This window comes from Emys orbicularis, chromosome 8 (assembly GCF_028017835.1).
Source record: "Emys orbicularis isolate rEmyOrb1 chromosome 8, rEmyOrb1.hap1, whole genome shotgun sequence".
Taxonomy (NCBI): Eukaryota; Metazoa; Chordata; order Testudines; family Emydidae; genus Emys; species Emys orbicularis.
Genome location: NC_088690.1, coordinates 45,992,233 through 46,010,221, shown reverse-complemented (window position 1 = coordinate 46,010,221; position 17,989 = coordinate 45,992,233). Strand labels below are relative to the sequence as shown.

At 39.4% G+C, this 17,989-nt stretch overlaps 1 protein-coding gene across 1 annotated transcript in view; it reads right to left on the bottom strand.

Annotated features, from left to right (window-relative positions):
- The window catches only part of DENND1B (DENN domain containing 1B), a 276,366-nt gene that overhangs the window by 142,987 nt on the left and 115,390 nt on the right, over positions 1 to 17,989 (bottom strand). Inside the window, exon 5 of the mRNA XM_065409672.1 lies at positions 9,730 to 9,849. Coding sequence (XP_065265744.1) covers positions 9,730 to 9,849 — 120 coding nt within the window. The remainder of the gene's footprint in view (positions 1 to 9,729; positions 9,850 to 17,989) is intronic.

The window sequence follows — 17,989 nt, the reverse complement described above, 5'->3', positions numbered from 1 at the left end:
GTGTTCCCATTTTAATCTCACATAATGCTTATATTTATCTCTAACAGTCTATGAAATTAGCTCCCACTTACTACAAAAACAAAAATTGATACAATATTAAAACAGATGCAGAGAGAAAGGTCATATTCATATTCTGAAACTAGTGATGCTTAGCACACAGCTAAGGGAGGTTTTCCTTCCTTATAAGCAGGCATACTTACTGTACTTCTAGTGCCCCAAATATTTCTTCCTTTAAGAAAAAATACACTGATTTTATATGCCCACATTCTAGATGCTAACAAAAACTTGAATTATAAAAAATAAAGTGAAGGAAATCTTAGTAGTTGAATACAATGTTTTAAATGCTGTAGTAGAAAGCCTTTTACTTCATAACTGGAATACTAAAACAATAATTACCTTTAGCTTAAAAACTTAAAATCATAGAAAATTAGGTTAAAATAATTTTAAACATGCCACTTATAACCAAAAAAGCAAGGGAAGCAAATCTTAACTCACACAGTTGCAGAAAAAGAAAAGAACAATATATACACATCATCCTGACAGCATAAAACTAATTAAAAAAAAAACTCAGAGTGGTAGTCTATATTTTTTAAGTAAATCTTTTTTTTAGGTATCCAATAGTGTAAATTAAGTCCTGTGTTTCTGCCCAGATTTTTAACTTTACTTTCTTTACAATACTCCAACAGTACACTGCGAAGAGTGGAAAGAAGGTAACTGGACCTCCTGAATATTTTTGTGTGTGTCTGTATTTGGCTAATAAGTGCTAGTAAATATATGAGAGTTTTATTCTTAAAACAAATGCTTAAATGCTATTTTCTCTTGATATTGAAAAAGAAAAGAAAATATATGTAAAAGCAGCACTACATTCATACATGCAACACTGCAAAAACAAGTCAGTATGTGTACACAACAGAAAAAATATCAGTGAGGAAATCTGTCAGTTTCAAACTTACAGACACTACTATAAGTGTTTAAAAATTACTTTAAAAGATATGTGATACAGTATTATTTGTCACTGGACAATAGAGGCTCTTGTAGAGCAATGGCAGCCTAATATCAAGGCCTGAGCTTGCAAACACTTATTCCCATGAATAATCTCATTGATTTGAACAGGATTACTCGTGAAAGTATTTGCAGGATTCGGGCCCTATATTTTTATTCAGTAATATGTAGATTTTTGATACAGTGCTATTGTGTTTATGCATCAGACCTATAAGCATAAAAGTGTTGTGGAGGAAAGAAGCTACTCAGCCCCTCTCAAGAAAATAATTCAACCAAAGCTCATTACAATTTTGATATAAAAAGGGCCTTAACGCTTTTATTAAAAAATAAATATGGGCTCAAAACTGCCAAACTGATTTATTTTGAGTGCAGGTAAAAAAATAAGTCTCTAAATAAGGAAGAACTTGCTACCCAAGTTTGAACTCATACAAATATGCAAGATCAATCTATTATATTATTATTTCACTGCCTTACAATAACAACAAAAGGATTGAAGCCCCATTGTGGTAGCCACTGTAGAAATACAAAGGAAGATATGGGATGGAGTTTTCATAAGTACCTGAGTGACTTAGGCTGCTAAGTCCCTTCAGAGGTGACTCAGGGTGCGCTAACGCGCGCTATGGGGGGGGGGATTTCTAAAGTGTACTCATGTGTTGCGCATTAATCGGTCCATGAAGACCCTGTTCGTGCATGCATCTACACAGACCAACTAATGTACACCACATTTGTGCACTTTAGGAATCACACCCCCATGGTGCGCAATTCCCCACCAAGCAGACAAGCCCTCAGACTCTTGGGAGCCTAAATCTCATTGATTTGCAATGAGATGTGAGTTTCTAAATGTCTAAATTACCTTTGAAAAATAGGACTTCAGCTCCTAAATCATTTTTGAAAACTTTACTCATGGTCTCTGCCCTGAAGAGTTTACTATGTATAAGCTTCTGAAAAGCAGATATGGAAAACTTGATAATCTCTGCATTCACTGGTGTATAAGGTGCTACGATAAACTTTTCTTGGAATGAAAAGAAAAAATCCTATAACACAACTTCTGCAACATAGATCAAGAAAATGAAAATTTTATGCTTTTAAAATCCAGGAGATTTTTTCTACAAATGTGCCAATCACTGTAATGAAAAAAACACTACCACAAGCTCTTTCAAGATCTTTCAAAAAAGTGTATTTAGCATTTTCTGCTAATCCAAAGTAGCAACAAGGCAGGAGCTCAGACTCTTATTCAAAGTCACGCATCATCTTTGTCACAGTAAGTAGACTTCCACCTCACTTATGTTTCTACAATAGCTCTGATAAAACTTTTACATCCATGAGTCAAAGGTTAAATAAAGGAAAGGAAATGTTTTCTGTCAAATAGTCAGGTAACCACTAACAGTCCTGAACTATCAGCAGGAATCTAACTTCTAGTAATCAAATAAAACTAAGGAAACCGCCTTTCCGTAGCTAAATGTCTAATGTCTAGGGGCTAGTTTTCTGTCTGGAAAATTGACACAAAATGTGTAAAATTGAAACATTCTGCTTCTAAGGGATTTGCCTAAAGGAAGAGTGAGAAAGCTTCAAGCATGGTCTGAGTTGAAGAACTACAAAGGCTTACCATATAAACCTGTCTTCCTTATTAGAGCATTTCATTTGGAAATGTAGGTGACAATTTTACAGTCATAAAATTTCATTAATCAAATCTAAGGCAGAAAATTTTTAATGATGTCTTGTATTTCTCAGCGTACATAAGGTCAACATTAGAAGCAGTCAGCAGTTGCAAGATTTTAACAAAATGAATCACAGCTGTAATAGTTGGCCTTTCTATTCAAACAATTTAGTTGTAGACAATACAACATTAATTTAGTATTGCTCAATATCTATAGTATATGTTTTTTTCTAAATATTATCAAAATATTTAGTAATAAAATATAAAAGAATCACACTTCCCCCCATGATAACAGAAGAATACTTAAAATTTACAAACATATGATAGGATACCAATCAAATCTGAATTTGCAAACATTTGCCATTATTCATATAAAAAAGACCCAACCTAGCACATAGGCACAACAGGGTATATTTAAAAAATACTCTGAAGGAGCATCCCATTGTGCTTACATACTAGAGGGCATGTTAGCTGAAAAGTTCGGAGGGGACCACGCACACAGCAGGATTCTACATTGTGAGCTTCACAAAGCAGTCTTAAAGAGTCCTGCAAAGAATCATGCACAACTAATGGAGGGGAATCCAACAGATTTCTTTTTTTCTGGATTCACTATATGGTTGGTTTCCCACTTATTTGTAATGGGCTTCGGGTTTGGTAGCTGGAATCAGAATCATTTAAGGTATATTGTATCAATGTCTCTTTCTTTAAAATTAAAAGGTGTTAAATCTATATATTGGGTTATTTTTTTTCATTGTGTCAACATAAACAAAATACACTTACACTAGCTGCTACCTTATAGAAAACTTTGAAAAAAATATTCTAACTTAGAGACAATTCTCCCTGTATACACCTACACACACACGGTCTGCATTTTTCTTCCCCTTCTTTTATTACTGTAAGCATTTCATGAGTACAAGAAGAGTACATCTTGTGGTATTTATTCTCCTGTGGCTACAATGTCAAAACTGGTTTCCTCATATTAAAGTTTCAAGTGAAGAATAAACTACAAGAGAAGTGAACCCATTAACTACGAGATGGGCAGTATTTTACAGCCAGCTGAAAACCGCTACCCAATGACATCATGTTTACCTCAGCAGGACTGCCATTGATCAAATCCTATTACTTCAGAGGTCTGGGACTGGCTAGGACATAGCAAGGTGCCATCCATAAAAGGAAGCTACAGGTGGAAGGATGCCTGCTTTTGTTCTGCTTCCCACCTGCCCACTCAACAACTCACCCAATCTCTTTACTTTCTTCTCTCCTTTCTGTTTGGCCTGCTCCTGCTTCCCCATACAACCTTCACAGGCTGTACTGAATTTAGTTACATGTTACCATGGCATTACGCCCCATATTCTTCATAGAGATATTGTTATGATATGATTAGGGCATAACTATGATGTATTTTATGCAAGATAGGTGATGTGACATATCATTGAAAAGGTTATGATTTATTGAATATGATTATCCTATTTATATGCATGTATCATTTTTGTATCTGAAGTTAGGAATATTGTCTATGCATCTATTACAAACGTGTTTACACCTGGGGAATGCCCACTAGGCAGAATGCAATCAGTCTAGATGGCAGGCCATTATGGAGAACAATAGGTCTTTGACGATTCTAATATCTCACCAGGAAGACTTCCTGTGGACACTGCAAACAGCCTCTGAGTCATGGCTGCGGTGGCCCTACAGGGACATGTGACCAAATCACCTGGTACTGGACTCCATCATAATGCTAGTGTTTTTCCACTGATGGGGGTGGGAGTCAAACTGGGAGACAAAGGGTTCCTGACATATGCAAAAGCTATTTAAGGCAGAGGAGTGACATCATCGTGGTTCGTTCTTCACTGACTCCCCGCCCAAGAAAGAGGACTGCTGGAAACACCTGAGAAACAAAAAGACTGAACTGGGGGGAAAGGGCTGAACCCAGACTAGACGGTTGTCTAGCCTGTGAAAGGAATAACTGGAGTTTTAAGCTGCAACAAGTGTAGCTTGCCTTCAAGAATCTCTGCAATCTGGCTAAAACAACATTAAGGGTGAGAATTTGCTACACATATCCAATTTCTTTAGTATATTAAGCTTAGATTGTGTGTTTGTTGTATTTGCTAGGTAATCTGCTTTGATCTGTTTGCTATCCCTTATAATCACCTAAAATCTATCTTTTGTAGTTAATAAACTTGTTTTGTCTAAAACCAGTGTGTGGAAATCATAACTGTGGGGCAGAAAGCTGTGAATATTCCTCTCCACATTGAGGGAGGGGGTGAATTTCATGAGCTTACGCTCTACAGATCTCTGTGCAGCACAAGACAGTATAATTTTGGGTTTACCTTCTAGAGGGGGGTGTGCACTTGAGTACTGGGCAGTTCCTTAGCTGAGCCTTCCCATGCAGAGCCGATCACAGCATCTGTGTGAACCTGCAGCTGGGTGTGTCCCTACCTGTATGTGTAATGGTAAAGTGCAGTCTGAAGCCTGAGGGAGGGCTCAGCAGACTGCATAGCAGTACAGTGTAAAGGGAACCCAGGCTGGTGGGTCAGGTGGGCTCAGTGGTATCCCTGTTCCAAGTGGCATCCTGGGGGGAACCCATCACAGTTACCATTTCAGTTTCCTAAATGGGGCTCTCTCCATCTTCTAACCCTCGACCTTCCCCCAATTTGCCTTTATTAAAGCTACAGGAAACAATCTTAAGCAATCCTTAAAGTTACAGGTAACGTTCTTGCAATCAAAAATTAACCTTTTGTACAAGAACATGCATCAATTTAAGATTTTCTTTGTATGTGGTCAATCTTTAAAATAAAAAACGCATACACTGGGGATACTCAGATGCAATTCTAGCACAAATCTGTGTGTGAATACTAACACATTTGCTCACTGCTAATGAATTTCGGATGCACAGTACAGACCACATTGGATCCGAATATGTATCTATCAGAAATACAGACACATACATTCTATCAGCAAAGTTTCAATGCAATCTCATACAGTCAGCTGCTAAAGAAAATGAAATCTCATATTTGTGAACTGCACATTTTCGGTATTAAGGACTACTTAATACAATCACCTTACAGTACTTGATGCTTTTATATTGTACTCCATTTGTACAAAGAAAACAATGGAAAAACAATACTCATCCTGTTCGAGATAAAGATTTAATGTGTTACAAAGTAACAGCATGATCTTTTTGGCAGCATTCTACTCCTGAAAAGTTTTCCTTGTACTCAGAGTTAACAATTTTTTCCCACACCCTCCCCCTCGAGTTAAAGATTAATATTTTACCAATCCAGAAGTACAGTTTTATAAAAACTGGTACAACTATGCATTCAGCATTGCATGGTAAATTTGAAATTGTCACAACAGAAGCAATAAAGGCAATGTTTTTATTATGATGCAGTGAAAAATTATAGCTTGCCACTTTTCATTTCATTAGTTATTTCTACAAAGTAGCAGACCATCAGCCAGATCCTCAGCTGATGTATATCAACGTAGGTTCCACTGACTACAGTAGAGCTATGCCAATTTATACCAGCTTAGGATCTGGCTCCAATACTTTTTTTTAAGTAGACAGAAAGACTGTCACTTACAGTATTTTAACATTAGCACTTGGGTGTGTGGAACTGATGAAGCATTTATTGTTATAACATTAGAGATAAGTTAGACAAAGTTAGAAGAACAAGTAGAAAATGTTATTTCTTTGTCTGACGTGGAAAGGCAGGGTTGTGAGCAAAGGGAGTGAGCTAAAGTAGTCGTTCTCAGTCTTTCCAGACTACTGTACCCCTTTCAGAAGTCTGATTTGTCTTGCGTACCCCCAAGTTACACCTCACTTAAAAACTATTTGCTTACAAAATCAGACATAAAATACAGAAATATCACAGCACACTAGTACTGAAAAATTGCTTACTTTCTCATTTTTACCATATAGTTATCAAATAAATCAACTGGAATATAAATATTGTACTTACATTTCAGTATATAGTATATAGAGCAGTATAAACAAGTCATTGTCTGTATGAAATTTTAGTTTGTACTGACTTCGCTAGTGCTTTTTATGCAGCCTGTTGTACAACTAGGCAAATATCTAGATGAGCTGATGTACCCCTTGGAAGACCTCTACGTACCCCAGGGATACATGTACCCCTGGTTGAGAACCACTGAGCTAAAGCACAGGAATAAATTTTCCCTGAGCCTAAACAAGACATACCAGCAAAAGGTATAACAAAGAAAATGGTTCAGTATCCTCATGCTCCACAAAAGCCAAGATGGATGTATTTTTCAAGTGTTTTTATTAAATAGTTATCATCATTACTATAAGAAAGCCAATTAATATACATGAGAAAATACAGACTTCCACATTCATACCCAGTTCCTTATTCACTAATTTGGACAAAGCAAAAAGTGAACACCAGACAGTTTCTCATTAATATATTGATTTTTTTAATCACTCCAAAAACCCTGCCTGCAAGGCAATGTCATTACATTAGAGGCTGCTGAATATCCTAGTAAAGATTTGACTGGGCATTTTCAGAAACAACAAAAATGCTCTTTCTACAAACTTCTCTGCTGCCAGTTCCCTTTCTCCCTTTGTATCCAGCCTACTTATGCCCATCTCCCCTATACACAGTGCTAGGCCTTTTCCCTAGCACATGTCACCTAACCTCCTGATGCCCTTCACCAGCTCCTCTAGACCAGTGTTTTTCATATCATGGGTCGAGACCCAGTACTGGGTCGCAGCATTTCAGGCACTGGGTCGCCTTGCTCTGGTCAGCACCGCCAACCAGGTTGTTAAAAGTCCCGTTGGCGGTGCTGCCCAGCTAAGGCAGGCGAGTGCCTACCTGCTCCGACACTGCGCTGTGCCCCGGAAGCGGCCAGCAGCGGGTCCGGCTTCTAGGCAGGGGAGCCACGGGGTCCCGCGCGCTGCCCCCACCCTAAGCACCGGCTCTGCACTCCCATTGGCCGGCAACCGGCCAATGGGAGCGGGGGGCGGTGCCTGTGGGCAAGAGTTGCGTGAAACCACTTGCACGCCTCTGCCTAGGAGCTGGACCTGCTGCTTGCCGTTTCCGGGGTGCAGCGCGGTCCACGGTGCCAGGACAGCCGGGAAGCCTGCCTCTGCACCCCGGCTGCGCCACTGACCAGGAGCCACCAGAGGTAAGTCCGTGCCCCAACCCTGTGCCCCAATCCCCTACTGCAGCCCTGAGCCCACACACAAACATGGAACCCCTTCCTGCACCCCAAACCCCTCATCCCCAGCCCCAGCCCAGAGCCTGCACCCCCAGCCCAGAGCCCTGACTCCCTCCTGCACCCCAACCCGCTGCCCCAGCCCTGAGTCCCCCAAACCCAGAACCCCTTCCTGCACCCCAAACCCCCCATCCCCGGCCCCACCCCAGAGCCTGCACCCCCAGCCCAGAGCCCTGACCCCCTGTCACACCCCAACCCCTTGCCCCAGCCCTGAGCCCCCTCCCACCCCCTAAACCCCTAATTCCCGGGCCCCCTCCCACAGCCCTCACCCCCGCACCCTAACCCTCTGCCCCAGCCCTGAGCCCCTCCCACACTCCAAACCCCTCATCCCCAGCTCCATTAGGTTGTGGGCATCAACAATGTTCTTCAACTGGGTCCCCAGAAAAAAAGTTTGAAAAGCACTGCTCTAGATGAGCTGTCCAGCTTCTGATCCTCTACTTCCCAACTCTTCACAGCTCTTCACAGGCTATCCACCTTCTTCCCCACTGTTCTTCAGGATACTCTTCCCCCACTGGCAGCTCCTGGCTCCTTTCCCATTTGTCTGTGGTTAATGGCTCCAGTACTGCGGCTGCCTCCCATTTTGAGAGCCTTCTATTTCCTGTCCTTGTCTTACACTGCAGCTAGACTGGTTCCTCCAGTTTTTTCCTAGTTGGTTTTACAAGCAGCCAGGCTCCTTTTTAAAGTGGAAGATGTTTGTTTTGCTCAAATTTTAATTAAGTAGTGTGCTGCATTCTTGTTCTCTAGGTTTTGTCAGCTTTAGAGCTGCTAGATAAAACTTGTCAGGAATTTTCAGTCAGAATGATTTTTCAATGGAAAATGAAGTTTCTGTAAAATTAAAATTTCCCATGAAAAAATTTTGACTGGCCTTTTTGTTTTTATTTTCCATAAGGAAAACCAAAACAAAATATTTAGCGCTGGTCAGTTTGAAATATTTGGTACAAGAACTACATCTCCTATGATGCAATGCAGTCTCTCCTCTAACCAAGCAGCATGCTGCATCATAAGAATCACCTATCTGCAGGTGCCTTATACCAGATGTAGTCCAGCCAAGGAGCTCAGACCACAGGAGAGAATGGCGGCATCAGGCATCCAAACTACACAGCCCAGAAGACGATACACCACCACACGGAAATGCAATTTAATGTCAAACTAACATGAAAGGGCACATCTCAGGTCAGTACAACAAATCAAATTAAAACATTTTGATTCAGGAATATCAAAATGTTTTTAATTGAAAATGCTGAAACAAAATGTTTTGTTATTTCTGAATCAAAATTTTTCAAGATGTTTTGATCGACAAAACATTTGATATTTTAACTTTTTTTTTTGGTGAAAATTATGCACGCACAAAGGAACACAGATAGAAATGTTGCTGTGATGCAATGATCTTCAGGACTCAAGAATTCCAACTGATTAGCTCTGGAATATCACATCAGAATTAATACAACTAGTAACAATATTGAACTACTTGAAACATCTGTATCAATTGTTTCATTAAAAAAAATATTAGCACACGTAACATTTCAAGCCAGAAAAGCTACATAATATTCTCAAATATCTCTTTAAAGCAGATCTTTCCTATTATTTATGTAGGAATATTTATTTTATCCCTAGGTTCAATTTTATAAAAATCATTTAACTTATTCCTTTGTCAAAAATTAATTGTTAATATTATTATGGACAAAGGAAACACACTGGTATGTGAGTATACATCATCATTTAGAAGATTTTCGATCTATTAAAAAAGTCTCTATGCATTTTAAAGCACAACAAAATATAACCCTAAAAATAACAAGTCCATGGAGTAAGAAACTCCAGTTTTTCTTATACTCACTCACCTTACAATACAGAGGCAGATTTTGCCTCCTGATGTTAACCGGCAAAATCCAAACTTTTGTTTACTTTCAATGTCTGTAAGCACAAAGGTAAAGTGCTGTCCTACTTGATTTTGGGACACCCTAAAAAAAAATAAAAACAGATTGTAAAATGGCTAAATCATATATGACAGTACACTGGGGAAAAAACAGTTTTAAAATTTTACAAATATCTAATTCAGTTAGCAGCATGGACAATACTTTTTCTAGGAAAAAACAGTATTTTAAACTATGAAAAATGACAACACAATGATAAGTTCTCACAAATCCTGTAATCAAAAGTAAGCAAGTTTTGATCCTAATCTTCAAGGTGCTCAATGGCTTAGGTCTAGGATACCTAAAAGATCACATAACACTCCAAGATGAGGACTGATCCACCATGCCACACCTCAGGCACAGTGGAACATTCTACCACAAGGGTAAAGCTTGTCTGTGCAGGAGACAGCACTTTCTAATTTATTACAAATACACACACACACACACACACACATGTTAAAGTAATGTTAGGATTGCAAAGTCAAGCACTCAAAAGTCACTAAGTGCCTGTGAAAAAAATAGTGTGAGATAACTGATTTAAAGACGGTATCATAATGCATACACACAAGGAGGCCGAGTTAAGGTTGCACAGCAGTAACCCTCCCCAAGCTTCTCATTTCTCTCACCCCGAAAGTCCTTGTCCAAGTCTTCTTGCCCAGCAAGTCCCAGTCTCCACCCCAGTTCCCATTCCTGTCAGCCCCACACCCATCCAAGGCTCCTTGTCCCAATCTATTCCTTTAAGTAACACAAGTAACATCTTAGAGAGACAAGGTGGGTGAGGTAATATATTTTATTGGACCAACTTCTGTTGGTGAGAGACACAAGCTCTTCTTCGGGTCTGGAAAACTTACTCAGAGTTGGTCCAACAAAAGATATTACCTGACTCACCTTGTCTCTCTAATATCCTGGGACTGACATGGCTAAAACAACACTGCATTCAATGAGTAACATCTATCACATGTGGTTTGTTCCCTCTCAGAGGCCTGTCTGAGACTATGGAATGAACTCCCACAAGAACAAAGGACCATTACAAGCTTTACCACCTTCCACTCCAAGTGCAAGACACACTTATTTAACCTGCCTTCTGTCATATAAACACATAGCAGCATGCACATTTAAGGCGGGGAGGGGGCACTACACTGCACACACAATTCTCTGCCTGTGGAGAAGATGAAAGAAAGAATGAACTACATTCAATGAATGTTAGTCACATTGTTTAATCTGAAGGTGCTCAGATTCTACAGCACCGAGGCCATATAAAAAACCATATAGAACAAGCAACAACATGTCAGGTTTGGCATTCATAACAAATTGGTCCTCCAAAGGACCAACTGAATTAGGACCTATCTGCACATAAATTGGCTGTACTGAAACATGAGCCCTATTTGAGTATGCGGGTAAATAAATCAACAACTTGTCTTTACTTTCAAGGGCCTTTTTCACAGCTTAGAACCTCTAATATGGTATATAGCTGTCAACCCCTCTCTGCTCTGTCAACATCATCAACCTGCATTGCCTATCAGTTAAATTTTCCAGTGAACACCTCTGTGCTTTCTCCTACACCTTGCCCCTTTGCATCAGAGGATGTCCCTACAAAAATCTGCACCAGAATATCTTCTTTCAAATCTCTCCCTGAACTCACAGCTGCGTTGATACCCATAATTCACACAGAAATGGCTGGTCTGTAGTTACAGCATATTTAGCATAATCATCTCACTTACCTTTGCTTTCCCTATTTGCTTGTTGTATCCTATTGTCCAAAGTCTTATACTTCAAATTGAATCATTTTGGGGAAGAAATTGTCTTTTTGTTGTATGTGTACAGAATGCCTAGCACAGTGGGGTTGCAGCCACTAGGCAATATAGCAATACAAATAAATAAAATTAATAATTTTTCCTTCTATCCATAGCTATATGTGTTTCTAATGTACTGTTTCAGTAAGAGGTTACATTAAAGGACCACCTCAGCATCTTTGATCCACTTGTCTACACTTGTCTGAGCCAACAGAGCTTTATGCTGGAGATAAGACATTCTCAGTAGTGGGCCACTATCTCTGGAAATTGCTTCCCAAAGAAAAACACTTACACACAAACCTAGCACATTCAGAAAACAAGTGCAAGAAGTACAGACCTCTTCATCCATCCTTCCCCAAATGATGAAGCCTCTGATTCTGCAATCAAAACTGTGCAAGCAAACCTTCAAGCCTATGTGGGGCTCTATTTGCTTCTGTGCGGCTGCACACAGACACAAGTGTCCCCCAACCTGGATCAGATTGAGGAGCGAAGCCTAATCTATAGTATTAATTCCTGGGTTCCTATCTGACTAAGGAGAGCTTGGAGTTTTCTCCTCTTATTTAGAACACAGGCTGATCCAATTCAAGCCTCATAACAAAATTCTGAGATACTATGGTGATAGGAGTCTTCTGAATATAAATAATAATTCAACCTAACCATATATTGAAAAAATTTATGAAAATTCAGCAGATGTTACCAATACAAACAAATGTTGACACTTCTAATTCATGTACCTACTGTATACGTTATGCTGTGATAAATTCTCTGATTAAAGTGATTTTGAGTGATGTCATTTAAATCCAATTAGTTTAATATATTCAGCTTCTTTGGACCCAGGTCTCTCTTACAGAAATACTTAACAGTCCTTTCTGCAATTACCAGAGAACAAGAAAGATGGCTGCTGCAAGCTTTCCTCATGGTGAAAATTCCCCTCAGATCGCTGTGACATATAAATTATTACATATAGTTCCACATTTCATTATAGAGCACAGAATTAATTGGTCTAGCTCTGGTTGAAAAAATATTTTGCAAAGTGTTGGTCAAAAGCAGATAATTTTAACTGAATGTAGTCCACTCTTCTTGAGTAAAATGAACAGATGCAAATTGTTACATATTCTGTTACTGACCTTTTACTCACTCTCTCATTCCTCTTTTCTGCCTTCTTTTTTATATGCAACTCCTGCAATGCATGCTTATATATAATTTTAGTTTCACAGTAATAAATCATTAAATAATGAAGAATGTGTATAAACGCCTATTAACTCTGCAGACTACAAAGGGCTCTTTCAGGGTCACTATAATCTATCAAATAAATAAATCAAGTTTTTAAAATTGTCTACATCCATTTTTACATAATAATGAAACAGCTCTTTGGATTATATAGTAGATAGGGAGTTCTTTTAAATATCCTTATTCACATTATAGAGACATAAATTGAAGGCTTCCTTGAGATCTTTGGGTAAAGTGGGAATTAAATCCCTTCCTCGCATATAGAAATTAGTGTGCATCATCCCCAAGCTTACACCACTTACTCTAAGAGAGAGAACTATTCTTCTGTGATTATATGCAAATCTGTTTAACGGTTTAGGAGACTGAAGACGTTAAAACTGACTCTTGTTGAAGTTTTAGGATTCCTCTAAATGGCTTTGTTTTCATCTGTGAAACTTAAGAAAGATATGTTACAGTTAAACAAATTTTCATACTTGGGCTAGGGTTTGAGGATATATTTTAAAGAAATGTGATATAAAATATAATAGCATTATTCATCCTAACCGTGTCTATTTATGTGAAGGAAAACTGATGGCTATGGCACTATTCTGATTACAGCTCAGCCAGTTAGGTTCTGAAACACTTAAAGTTCTAAACACAAAAATCTTTCAGCATTTCAGCACTTATCTGGATGAACTGTAAGCAAGGCCAATTTCCCCAGACACTCAAGGAGCTGTTCTAACTCAGAGTACATAGTAGAGGTGCATTCTGGAGCCTGGGTTAAGACCTGGAGGTTTGGAAGACGAGGCTAGAAACAGGTTGATGAATGGTGAGATAAGGACCTCTGAATCTCCAGCTTTGGGTCCTCAGTCCCCAACTAATTCCTTTCCATGACTCCGAATCCAGGCCCAGTCCTGCCTCCCCAGTTCCAATCCATATTCTATAGCTCTAGCACTCAGATTTGACTCTAGCTCCAGCCAACTTCGAGTAGCTGTTTTCCAGCTTCCCTGATCTCTTATGCCTCCAACAGAAACAGGCAGCAGCCTTAAAGCAAAGAAAGATTTAAACAGCTCAAATTATAAAAAGTCCCCAAACTAGGAAACTCCCACATTAAAAAAAATAGTTAACAGAGTTAAGGTTGCTAAAATGTATTTTTCAATCAACATAAAAACTGAAAGAAACCAAATTGAACAGGATAAGGTGATTCCATCGTTCATTTGATAATTTATCCACATCTTTATGTTCAGTGTGCACAAAATAACTAAATGACCCATTTGGATCACAACCTTAATTCTAACCTTTCCTTGACCAAATTAGTTACTTGACCAAAAAAATCTTAACACAAAATGTAACAGAATAGCCATTTTCAATAGATATATAGAATACATACCTTATACAACACAAGGATTCAACAACAAGCTAACATTTCTTTTCCATATCCCAGAAAACTTATATAATCTTCCATTCCAACAAAGATCATCTACACCTCTACCTCGACATAACGCGACCCAATATAACATGAATTCAGATATAACGTGGTAAAGCAGTGCTCCGGGCGGGTGGGGCTGCGCACTCCGGATCAAAGCAAGTTCAATATAACGTGGTTTCACCTATAATGCGGTAAGATTTTTTGGCTCCCGAGGACAGCGTTATATCAAGGTAGAGGTGTATGTATAAGCAAATATGGACTGAATCTTTAATAAACATTGTCTTTAGTAATAAAGTATGCAGTAACAGACTAGCTAACTACTATATATTATGGTCACAGCTAAGATTGTACATTGATCTGGGATGAGTGAAGTATAGAGGGGATGCTGTATATAGTGGAATCACTTTAACTCTACATTTCCTTTATTTTCAGTGTTGGCCTGGATTGAAAATGCACTTTCCTTACTTACTTCTAAAGCAAAGCTTTCTGTATGTGATAAATTACATAGGTACTTTGGTGAGGACTGTAGATCCAGTGACCTCCCACATCCACTGACTACCATGCTTTTAGACTTTTAGATCACACCTGGGCTTCTGCACCTAGCAATTCCCCTAGACACATCAACAAAAACAGCATCAACCAAGAGCAGCAGAGTGAAAGTGACATCGTCCCCACCATTTTCACTTGTTGATCCTACTTGGTCACTGGGGAAATGCTATGCACAGGAGCCAAAGTGTGATCCAAAAGCATACAAGTGATCCTCCACTGCTAGATTTCTTCCTTCTCCTCATGTACCAGCAGGGGTAGTAGGACTCCGGCACATAATGCTTCCCACGTGACACAGCAAGAGCAGCAGGTGAAATTAATGAGGTATATCAGTGTCACTTCAATACTCTTTGTGATACTTCTGGGAATGTGCTACCTGCAAGCGCACATTTACTGTACTCTCTTCTTCTGGGAAGTGCTCTGCAGAAGGATCACAAGCTGAAGGGGGGAAAAAGAGATAAACAGAAGGTAGGAAGAAAGGATTAGAGGGCAGAGACAAATGAAAGGAGACGAGATTCAAAGCAGAAAGAGGACTGAGTAGTCTAGGGGTTACATATTGCAGTTTGGGACTGAATTTGATCCTTCACACCCTGGGCAACAAATACCATGAAGGCAGCCACAGGAGAGATGACACAGCTTGCATGGCACTTTAGTGACCCTCTGACCAATTAAAGGGATCTGCAGTCATGGACTCTATACGGAGCCACAGCTGAGACTCTTTGGCTGGAGGGAGGATAACCATGATGAACACAGGTTGACAGAGAAAATGGGGAATGTGAGGCCCCTGAAGAAATAGGACAGACAGACAGACAGAGACAGACACCAGTTACAGGCAAAGAACACGAAGACATGGAGAAGGAGGAGAAACAGAACTGATTAGTTTAATTTGGTTGAAGAAGGAAGGAAGAAGTTGTGTTAGAGTTGTTTTGGCAAACAATACAAAAGAAATGCAGAAACACCCTGTACCCTGAATGGTAGAATCCCTCCGCCCCATATGAAAAGGAGAGGAGAAGGGAATCCCCATGATAAACAGAAGTGAAATTAGCCACCCATTAATGGTACCAAAGGAGCTATTACAACTATTATACAACTGAGTGTCATTTATTAAAGTCTGAAATTATTTATTTACACACCAGACCTAGAACTCCTAGCGCCAACTGAGTAAACTCATAAGAACTTATATGTATGGGTTGACTTTTTCCCTTAAAAAAACCCAACCACAATCATCACTAATGAAATTCAGGGTCTGAGTTAAACCAATAGTACAGAAATTGAAATTAAAAACTAAAATCCTGATGTGCACTTTATACAACGGTGTCCTCCTTTGGTTTGCTTTTCAGTCTTTATTTATTGTACAGTGGCTACATTAAGTATTGATCACAGATTTTTAGCCTCCATTCATATTATTTACTTTTGAAAATTAGAAGGAATAATGTGTTAAGTATTTACCACATCTGCCCTGCTTCCCCTACCCTTACTTATGTGTTTGTGGTTTTGGTTGGGTTTTTTTAAGTTTTCATCCTAAAAGAGCATTCTATACAAAAACAAATCAATTAAAGAGACAAAGCTTACATTATCAGAAGACCCTGGCTGTAGCAGAATTGATACAGTTCCACTGCAAAGTGAAGAGAGACAGATTCTGGACCACGTAACCAGCCCCAGCACACAGAAATTTTACATAGTGAGGTGATGAAATAGCCGGGCAAGGGCACTGGGTCTCTAACTACAGTCATCCACTGGCCATTCCTCAACCCTGCAAGAGTTGGAAGTAAGAGTACCTGGGGCTACTGCAGCCTCAAGCTGCTGCAGAGTTGCCGTACTGATGCTTAGTGGCCTGATGAAGACTCTGCACCCACGCCCCTCCCTCCACACAGATCTTCCCTCGAAGTCTGGGGTATCCAGAAGCTGTGTACTAGGTGTAGGATTTGGCCCAAAGGCAACTGTCCAGCACTTTTGAGCAACTGGATAACAACAATCTGGTGTATGCATGCAGTGCTGGATAACAGATCCGACAATGCACTCATGTTTGGCACATGTCATACACAAATGAGAGATTTCATGCATCTACCCAAACTCCTTTTGTTATCTGAGCCATGGAGTTCCCAATGCTAGTGACCAAGCAAAATGCCACATTTGCAAACATGTTTAGAAATTCCCTAACTCCACCTACTGGGCGTGCTGAATCCGAAAGCTCTATTTCCTGCTTCTGCCTACGTGGGTGAGTGGGAGACCTTAGCAACAGCCCTGTGTTTACCCTTCTCCTGGGCTCAGGAAGGAGGTATCAAATCTTTCTGTGGGAAGCTACTGCCACTGGCTCAAAAAAGTAGTCTTCTATCACCTTCTTCCCTCAAGACTAGCATCTCTGAGGCACACTTAGTTACACTGGCCTACACAGTAAAAGTTCATGGGATGCTCTCAAAATAAAACATCTTCAAAACAGTGACCTTTCTTTGAGGTGACTAGGTCAGTATGTAAAAGTTTACAATGTGGAGTTTCTGTCCAGGAAAACAACATTAAATAGTAAATACAAAAATGTTACATCAAAAGAACATTAAGGTTGCAGCACTCAGCCTTTTATAGGCTTTCCCAGGGTTTTCATCAAGTATCTGAGAGCCTCACACACCTTGAATAATTTATCTTCACATCACTACTAACAGGCTGACAAATATTATCACCATTTTACAAATCCCAAACTGAGGAACAAAGAGTAAGTTCAAGATCATACAGGAAACCTGTGGCAGAGGCAGAAATAGAACCCACATCTGATAGATCCCAGACTACTACCTTTATCTTCCCTTTCTTGCAGGCTCTTATCTCATTTGTGACAAATCATACAACTAGTATGGTGAATAAGGCAAGATGTTCTGGACCCAGCCCAATTCACTACATAGCCTTGCCTCATTCACTGTCCAGTTTGTGCACAGAATTAGGAAGGTGTCCTGTGGAAAGATGTAATATGTGATCACACAATTAAGACTTCATCATAACATGTAGGATGTGCAGGATACCTTGTCATTTCCAGACTTCAGAGAGCTTACCTTTGTAACTTTAAAAATTATTAATCTACTTTTTTATGGAATTTCCATTTTTTTTAAAAATAAAGAAAGAAGAAAGAATGAAATTCCATCATATCTTACTAGAAAGTCACAGAACTCTATAATGTACATGTGACGTTGTGCAGTCTACATAGTTTTATAAAAAAATTGATAAT